Source organism: Alligator mississippiensis, chromosome 16 (genome assembly GCF_030867095.1).
Source record: "Alligator mississippiensis isolate rAllMis1 chromosome 16, rAllMis1, whole genome shotgun sequence".
In the NCBI taxonomy this organism is placed as follows: domain Eukaryota; kingdom Metazoa; phylum Chordata; order Crocodylia; family Alligatoridae; genus Alligator; species Alligator mississippiensis.
In genome coordinates, this window is record NC_081839.1 from 20,581,111 (window position 1) to 20,590,682 (window position 9,572).

A 9,572-nucleotide genomic window follows, 5' to 3' on the forward strand; every position below is an offset into this window, starting at 1 on the left:
CACAGTTTGGAAATGGTATGACAGGGAGATAAGCTACATCTGGAAGCAGAGAGCACTCTAGGCACCTGACTCCAATTGCTCATGATTCCCTATCAGATGAGCAGGCACACCACAATGCATAGCCAAAGTTTCCCAGAAGATTTGCAGATGCTATCAAATATGCTGGGATACATGTGTACCGTACAGTGTGCTGTTAGTGTCCGTGGGAGCCACTGCATGCCCACAAACACTGCAGCATGTGTAGCGAGCAACGCTGCCTACATCTCAATTTGTGTGTGCTGACAAGCCCCCATGTGAGAAGCCCTTCTCAGAGTCTGTCCTCAGCAGCACAAGCTTGTGGTCCTCTCAGCTGAGGTCAGGATGTGGGGCCAGCTTGCACAAAGAATGAATGTAAACCAGTATCACCAGACTGCACACTGATCCTGATTTGGTCCGATTAGGAACAAATTTGATCTTAAAAGGGGTGTGTCTACATGTGCTATTAATGTACTGAAAGCTTACTGCGCAGTAAAATACTGTGCAGTAAGTGGTCCCTATGAGAGAGTTTACATGTGCACCTGTCAGGAGCAAATTTGCTCCCAATGGGAACAGCTCAGTGCAGGGCTACTCCTGCCCTGCTCTGCTGCCGTATGGCTCTAGGCTCCCTTGGGTGCCAGCCTCTGGCTGGCAGGGAGCCCTGGAGTCAGGCCTAGGCTCTGGGGGGTGGGCAGCTGCCTCCTACCTCTGGGACAGCTGCCTCCCACCCCACACCTCTGCCCCAGGCAGCTGCCTTTTGTCCAAGCCCTGCTCCAAGATCAGAGTGGAAGCTGGGACTTTGTCCCCTGCCCTAGCAGTAGGCAGCTGCCGGGGTAGGGGACAATGTCCCAGCCCCAGCTCCAATCTCGGAGCCAGGGCCCAGCAGGCAGCTACCAAGGCACAGGACCATGATCCAGCCCTGACTCCAATTGGCCCTGAGGAGGGGACAGTTCTCCCACCCCCTACTACCTGGGCTGGCCAGGAGCAATTTGCTCCAGGTCAGTTGTCCATCTGTGCACTACTGCACGGGACATCTACTACCTGTATTTACAGGTACAAGTTTCCCTTGTTTGATGCTGTACATGTGTTCCTGGAAAATGGAGCATAACTTAAATTTGCATAAAGGGAACCCACTTTACAATGTAACAAATAGGGATACGTTCCAAGACCTCGACTGTACTGACCCCCAGACCCATTTCTACCACTTTTACAAGACAATTTTGGTACTCACCAACAGCAGACAGTACACACAAGCACAGGGTGGTAGTGAACATTACCATAATGGGGATGGCAACTGCAGAAACACATGTCACAGAGCAAGGAGCACAGATCGACACAGGAGACTATATTTTGGTGCATGTCACTCCCACAATGCAGTGCACAAAGCAGCTGACTGCAGGCTTCCACCACACCGGTCGCATAAAAGTAAATTTACCTCACATATAACAAATGTTTAGTATAAAAAGGGTCAGTGGCGGGCAACACGTAGGGAGTGCACATGCACCCCCTGAGAGCACTGGTGCACCCCCTGAAAGGCCGTACTTCCCGCTTAGGCGAGTAGAGGACCATGGGACAGGCAGGCAACATGAACTCCTTCTTACTGACCTAGGTGCTTTCTCATAAGCTCTGGGCCCCCAGCAGCCCAAACAGACACAGACCTGATGCAGGAGCATCAACAACAAGGGACTTAGAAGAGCTAGAGCCATAGAGGCAGGTTTTCCCCTAGACAGTGACAGAGCTACAGGGCAGAGTCTCCTCTATAGGAACAGTCCTTTCTACCTCTGGGGAAGGTCCCTTTCTAGAGCTAAAGGGGCAGATTCCTCCATAAAGATACAGGGGCATGTTCTCCCTATTGAGTTATAGGAGCAGGCAGGATTTATTTGCGGGGGTGGGAGGGAGTCCCCATGCTGGGCACCACTCTGTGCTGGTATCTGATGTCACCACTTAACTTTAAAGATGAGTAAAGGTGTGGGTGTCACCAGGTGCTGGGAAACCTAAGACGGCTGCCTCTCCTACCATGTGTACAGACTTATTAGGGCACCTCCTGATTAACCTCCAGGAGCTCTGGGGAATAGAGGCACAGAATTGAGGGTCTTGCCTTCACAATCAACTGGTGACAGAGCAGGATTAAACCTGCTAGGACAATGCCAGCCCCCAACAATGTCTGTTTCTAAGCCACCATGAAGCTGCATGCTGACCATTATACTGGGCTAAGATCTGGGACCAGGTTGGCTAAGTCCTAGTTTTCAAGGCTGTCTAGAAGGCTTAACCATTTAGAAGCTGGTCCCTTTAGTGGAGCTGGCATACCTCAGTGACCTGAGCACTGGCCTGGGAGTCAGGATTCTGGGGCTGTACCCTGTGAGTGCCCCCATTCACAGGGAAATAGGAATTAAAGGCAAGAAGAAGGGAAGCCCCGGCCCCAATTTTCTTCCCTTCATCCAGAGGGATTCTCAAATGAGCCTGTAACTAATCTTAGTCAAAGCATTTGGTCACAACACATTTTTGACAGACAAACCTGTCTTGATTAACCTAATATTTTGTGAAGTAGCACTGATTGACAGTATTCCTGGTAACTTTACTGCTTTGAATTCTTTTCATTTAGAAAGATTCCAAAATTTCTGTTTAGAATTTTTATATTATTTTTACAGCATGTCAAAATATTAAATTACTGTGACATTATGCATCACTATAAATGACTTGCTATAACATGACATGATACTTTAAATAGTCTATTATTTAGTTTTTCATTTGTCTATAAAATCAATAAAAACGTGCTAACTAGTACTTATTGAAATTTGAAACATATCTCATTTGCATTACAGAGAAATAGTATAAAACTGACATCATGAAATAACCAACACATAACAAATATTGCAATAATACCCTCAGAAAGTAACATGCTAAATGACATTTCATAATGTGAAGGCAAAAACATTCTAAAATGTTGGAATATTCCCCCATTTTGTGGGGGATTTCATTAATATTTGTTTTCATTGTGACAATGAATGAAAGCAAAGTTCATAATGTTAACAGTTCCCATGCACCAGAAATTCTGAATTTTGATGAGCTGTTTGTAGCTTCTGTCTTGAGACCTGTGGAGCTGGGCATAAAGGTTGTACTCGGCCATGCTGTCCCAGCTCTGAGGAATCAAAAGCCTTCATCCCTAACCCAAGCAGGTCTTGGCATACCAGCTCTTCAAGCACAGATTTAACCTTCAAACACTGAGCTTTGTGAATTGTGAGACCTCTGCCTTGCTTCAACTCATGAGACAGCTAAAGTTCAGGTTCAGTGAACCAATTCCTAGACAGAGTTTATTCAGTACGCTGATTTGTGATGGCAGCAAGGTGAGATGTTCCTGTTATTAAAATGTGCGACTTCCTTACAAGAGTCATTCCTTAGGGCTGTGCAAAACAGCACCATTCTGCTTCGACTTCTGTGCAACACAACAGTGTCTCGTTTCGAGTTTCATTTAGTTTCGAAAGCACAGTTCTGTTCCGTTCCGTCAAAACTGTTTCACTGTTTTGACATTTTGCCCATAAGCTATAATGGGGAAGCATGAAACTGCCTACAATTTGTCATGTCTGGCCTGATTCAGATGAAACTTGCAGGGATGGTAGTCCCTTATGAGGGCATGGAGCCTGCCAAGTTTCAAGGAGATAGGTGCAGAGGTTTCTGGGAACCCGCATCTCAAGTTATTGACAAACAGGAGCCGGGGAGCAGGAGCAGCCTCCTATTATCTGGCAGGCAAATCGGGGGCCTGCACCCCCAGGAGGAGTCTGGCGGAGCCCCGCAGCACTCCCGGGGGTGCAGGAAGGCCCCCAATCTGCCTGCTGGATGACAGGAGGCTGCTGCTGCCTCATGGGGCCGGCGGCAACACCAGTCTTCCCAGTGCTGGGTGCAGGCTACACCCAGCACTGGTCCCAGCCAGCAGCAGCTGCCTCCTATCATCAAACAGGCAGATCAGCCCGGGAGGGCTGGAGGGGCTGTGCCGGACTCCTCCCGGGGGTACGGGCCCCTGATCTGCCTGCCAGATCATAGGAGGCTGCTCCTGCCACCTGGGACCAGCACTGAGCACAGCTCGCACTCAGCATCTGGGAGATTGGTGCTGCCGCTGGCCCCAGGCAGCAGGAGCAGCCTCCTGTCACCCGGCAGGCAGATCAGGGGCCTTCCTGCAGCCCCAGGAAGAGTCCGGCATAGACCCACCAGCCCTCCTGGGGGTGCAGGCAGGCTCCTGATCTGCCTGCTGGATGACAAGAGGCTGCTCCTGCTGCCTGGGGCCAGCGGCAGCACCAATCTCCCGGATGCTGAGTGCGGCTCCACCTGCCCCACAGAGCACAGCTCAGCGGGGGGAGGCAAGGAGAACCAGGGCTGTGCTCCAAGCTGCTCAGTAGTCCCATGTGGCTCAACCCGGCAGGGAGCGCAGCCCTGGCTCTCCCTTACCTCCCACCAGTGGACTGCTTTGAAACTCAAAACTTTCTAAATGTTTCGAGTGCCCTCATTCATTTCAATGCTTTTTGTTTTGTTTCGATTTCGCTGTTTCAAACTTGAAACACATGGAAACAGCTTCAAACAAAACACTTGGCAAAATTTCATGCAACTCTATCATTCCTCACAAGGCACCTATTGAGCAGTTGCTAATAAATTGCCTGTTAATGCTATTAGGAATGTGTGAGTTAAAGTCATGCTAAGTGGGTTTTAATGGAGACTAACTCACTCCTCACCCGTGAGAGAGAATTCAGAGAGCAGGTCTGTGAACAAGCACCCTTTGCAAATCACATTTCTAAGCTGAGCTGACAGAGATGTAGATGCTGTGTGGGCAAAGGCTGCACCAGTACCTTCTGGCTCCTTGCACAACTCGGCTGCTACACACAGTGCTGCTCTGCAACACCCTTCCTCTACCCCCGGCCCTGCTATTCCACTCTGGACTGCCCTGCAGATCTGCTAGTGCCCCACAGAACCAACCCACAACCCCCTGCTATCTTAGCCCAGGACTTCACACACAGAGCTTTGTCAGACCTCTGAACCCTGACCCGCAACCCAAGCTCTTCCAGTCCCTCACTTTCTTCTTATGCTCTTCCTTACTGAGCTGGTTCTCTGCCTAATTCCCATTGTACTGTCCTCCAAACATTATATAGCAATATCCTTCCCCAGGTCCTATGTACTGCCAGCCCTGTTTGTCCAACTCCCACCTGAGCAGCTCCTATACTGCAGATGCTGCTCCTTGCAGCCCCACTGTGTGCACTGACACTGCTCTGCATCTGCCCTCCTGCAGATTAATGGAGCATGAGTGAGTCATTAACTACATGGGGGGGGGGGGGGTAACCCTTTCCTTGCTGATGCTGAGCCAGGCCCAGGAGAAGGAAAGCAAAGTCTTCAGCAAGCAGATGCTTTATTTATTATTAAACTCCAGATGAGTAACAATGACAGACATGGGGACACAAATGCTGCCAGCCAGCAAAACTTGCATCAGGCCCTAGTTAAACTTCTTTACAACCTCCCACCTCAGAGCTACTCGTCCACCTGCTATAGGCAGCTAAAACTAAAAGCAAGCTTAAATTCAGTGATGTCAAGCATATAATGCTGATTTGTGCCAGTAGAGAGTTGGGCTCTGTGTCCCATCAGCAGGATCCTTATGCAGGGTAATGGTTTTTCCCGCATCATAATGAATGTGTGAGTATGCAGGGAAATCATCACGCAAAGACCCAGAACTGGTAGGAAATGGTGGAGTGCATCCCACAGACAATTGCACCCATCTCCCTTTCCTCCAAGGCGTACCTGCATTCTGCCAGCTCCCCCTCCTGGGAAATTCTTGAATATAGGATTTGGAAAAGTAAAGTTTAAGTGTCCTGATAGAGAAATGCTTCCCCAGATGAGCACACTGACCCATTACAAACCCACAGGACTGTAGGGTGCCCTTCCTATGGCATGGGTACTTTCCCAAGTGAGGCAGATGCTCATGGAGAGTACCATAGACAGGCTACCTAGCAGCCACAGGCTGGCCCAGTCCCTGCCCCAGCCTCCGGGGCTAGACCATGAGCTGCTTCCCACTGCTTTTATACAGGCAGTATGGCCACAGGGGCTTGGCAGCACAGCTGAGTTGGATCAACTGCAGGAAGCCAGTGACTGCTCCCACCATGAGCAATCTGGAGCAAAGTACCTGAAGAAGTGGGGAGGAAGGTGCCTCTGTGCTGGGTGAGAATCCACCTCTCCAGCCATTCCATGTGGCTGAGCCTCCTACTGCAGCCTGCGCACTGGCTGTCTGTGGCACGGGGGCCTCCCTTGCCACAAATATCAGACCTGTTTTTAAAAGTCCACCACAATAAACCATAACACCAAAGTCACCCAGCTGACTGGCCTCTGACTCCACCATCCCCACCCCAAGCCCCACCCCTACTCTGCCCTGGCTCAGTGTGCTGTGGTCCCAGGCACACATGTAAATACTGCACCTGAGAGCAATAAAGTCCGGCATGGACTGTGCCGGAGTATATTGCTTTGCATTCATTTCACATGTAGATTCACCCACAGGGACGCAAATCTCAGACAAAACAACTGCAATTATACTGATCATATTGAGCATATATGATTTTCTAAATATGGTACAACTAGAGCAACAAACCAAGCAAGATTGTACTACAAGTTCTACTGTTGTTAGAGGTGGATGATTTGCTTAGACAGAGATTTATTTGCTGGAAAATGCAGCTAGAGAACACATTAAACAACTCATCAAGTTAGGCAATTTTTTCAGCCAAAAAAATGGGATTTTCTTTGGAAGAGTCAAAACATTTTGTTTCAAATATGTTGAAAAGATGTGTTTTGTATGGTCATGTAGGAATGAAGATTTGAGACAAAATTTAGCTAATTTGAATTTTAGAAGATTGAAGAGTAAAAGGAAGATTAAAGAGTAAAAGGAAAATGCTTTAAAATTGAATTAAATATTTCATTGTACGTTATTATTTCCCCACTGAACAGAAAAATCAATTACCAACATAGCTCTGCCTGTTTACACTGAGGTTCAGGCATCATCTCACAGAGATGTCCAGCAAAGCCTCATTATGCTAAATCACATCATGCTAACACACCCACTTCTTTGAAATGAAGATGAGGGACTTGTATTAACACAAACCTGTCCTGCAGAAGCTGCAGGGCTGTCAGCTGGGAAGAAAGCCCCTGGAGAGGTCTGGGTGGCAGGTTGGGATCCTGGGATTAGTCCAGTGGTTGGGTGTTACTACTTTTGACAACATAAATGTCAACATCATTATCGCACAGCTTCAGCCTTTACACTGCATAGAAATGAACGTGGCTGCTCTCACGTCTTAGATCTACAATCAGGCTGCATGCAGATCCAGGGGGAAAACACTGCATTACTTTAACCTGGTTCCCATTATGTAAGGTTTTCTTCATTATCAGGTCCCACATCCCAACCCCAAGATGGCATAAATCAGGGTATGTCATAATAGGCAATGTTTGCTGATTTGATCTTAACTGCCCTTTTTTTTAGAGAGAAATTAAATACTCAGGATCCGAACACCAGTTTTGTGGCAAGATGTGGAATTGAGCATAACACCAATGTGTGCAGAATGTGCTGCCTGGACTACAATACTGAGAGCCAACACTGGGACCGGACCAGCAGTACACACAGCAGGAACTGGGGACGGGCAGACGACGTGTGGCCACTCCCTACGTACTAAGCACTTTCACGGAGCAGCCTGCGCAGTGAAGGAGGCTATGTGTAACAGAGAGGAACTGCTCCTGGACATTCAGCTGCTCTTTTTGCTGCACTTACACAAGGCTCCTCAGTACCTTTTTCCTCCTAAGGATTTGTGGGCGTTGGGGCTATCTCCTCTTCTGTGGATCTCTCCCCTGCTGTAGCTCAGAAGTCATGTTTAAAATGACACAGACCAACATACATGGAAATTCTTGCTGGTCTGTCAGATCTACGTGTCCGGCCCTGTCTTAACCTAGTGTGACACAACTGACATAACTGTTAATAACACTCAGGTGGTATTTCCTCCTTGGTACTTTCATGATTCACAAGCTGGGCCCTTCTGCCTTCCCTTGTGAGAAGCACCAATGCAAACTGTCAGCTTGTGATAAGGGAGTGATACATCCCTCAACCCCTCCCAAGCTTAATTCATTCCAGTCAATGAATAAAACCCTGGCAGAGGTGGAATCTGCAGTTGTGAGTGCAGCATTTCAGCACTAGGTGTCACTTTCAAAGTGAGAGTGCCCCATGGTGTCACCACAGGGCTGGGCACGGACCCTTTGGAGTTCACAGCCAGGACCTGGTGACCTGAAAGAGCTTCTAGGAAGCTCAAAGCATTTCCCAGGCTCCCTCCAACCTTCGGGGTCACGGGGAGCACGGGGTCTACAGAGGATGCACCAAGGGGGAAGAGGAAGAGGGAGGGGGGCTTGGCACCAAACTCCTGGGGGCTCGTTGTGAACAAGACTTGCAGAATCCAGCCTGGCTCAGGTCTAGAAGGCAGCAGAGCAAGACACTGACCATGGCAGGAGAGGAGGGGTAGAAACACGGGTGACCCAGAAGACCTTAGCTGCTCCTTGGAGCCCTACTGGGATGGTCCAAAGCCTGCCACTATGCGGAGGGATGCGGGGCGGGCTCCGGAGCAGGCCTGGCACCGCACGACTTCCACTTTGTCTTTAAAACAATGGGGTGAGACAACTCGCGGGAGAGGAGAGCACAGGTGCCAGGGGTGGCACTTGCTGTGGGTCTGAGGGCTCAGGGGCCGCGCTCGCAGACGTAGCCCTGGTCACCGCAGCCGCGGGTCCTGGCCCGGCCGGCTCTTCCCGCCCCCGGCCCGTCCCTGCCCCGCCTGGGAGAGGAGCCCCGTCCGCGGCCGCGGGGAGCAGTCCTGCCATGGCCGGGCACGCCGGAGCGGAGCCCGCGCTTCCCGGGGCAGGTAGCGGGCACCAAGTCGCGCCGCAAGTGGCCCCGAGGCTGCGAAACTACCCGGGGCTGCAAGCCTGGGCCGGCCGGACTCCGCCGTCGGGACCCGCGGGCACTGCCCGAGGCGGGGGGCTCGGCCGCCCCGCACCGCCCCGCCCCGGCGCCAGCGACCCGGGGCAGCGCGGGCGGCCCGCCTACCGTTGAAGCCGGGCAGCGAGCCCAGGTCGAGCGCTGCCAGCGTGGAGTTGAGGCCGAGCAGCAGGTCGGAGGAGTTGGAGCCCTCGGCCGCGATGGAGTCGGCGAACAGGTTCATCTGCAGCAGGGTCTTGAGCAGGTAGCGCAGCATGGCGATGGCGGCGGCGGCACGGGGAGGGAGGGCGGCCGCAGTCCGCTCCGCTCCGCGCCGCGCCGCCCGCGCTCTGCCTGCTCCAGCGCGTCTGCCGGCGGCGCCGCCCCGTCCCTCCTCCCGGCCCGGCCCGGCGCGGCGCAGCGCGGCGCTCCCGCGGGAGGCGGGCAGGAAGGCAGGTGCCAGCTCCAATAAATGTTTAATTATCCGATGAATAACCCGGCCCGGCCGGGAGGGGGGAGCCCCGCAGCGCTGCCTGCGCACCGCGCGCTCGCCCGCCCCGGAGGGGTCTCGAGCCCCGCAGTGCCG

The 9,572-nt window shown here is 51.6% G+C and overlaps 1 protein-coding gene across 8 annotated transcripts in view; it reads right to left on the reverse strand.

Annotated features, from left to right (window-relative positions):
• Positions 1–9,335, reverse strand: part of ROBO3 (roundabout guidance receptor 3) — a 283,680-nt gene extending 274,345 nt beyond the window's left edge. For all 8 annotated transcript variants that reach the window (XM_019490162.2, XM_019490161.2, XM_019490165.2 and 5 more), the window contains exon 1: positions 9,116–9,335. In XM_019490162.2, coding sequence (XP_019345707.2) covers positions 9,116–9,263 — 148 coding nt within the window. In that variant the 5' untranslated portion in view covers positions 9,264–9,335. The remainder of the gene's footprint in view (positions 1–9,115) is intronic.
• Positions 9,336–9,572: the final 237 nt, after the last annotated feature.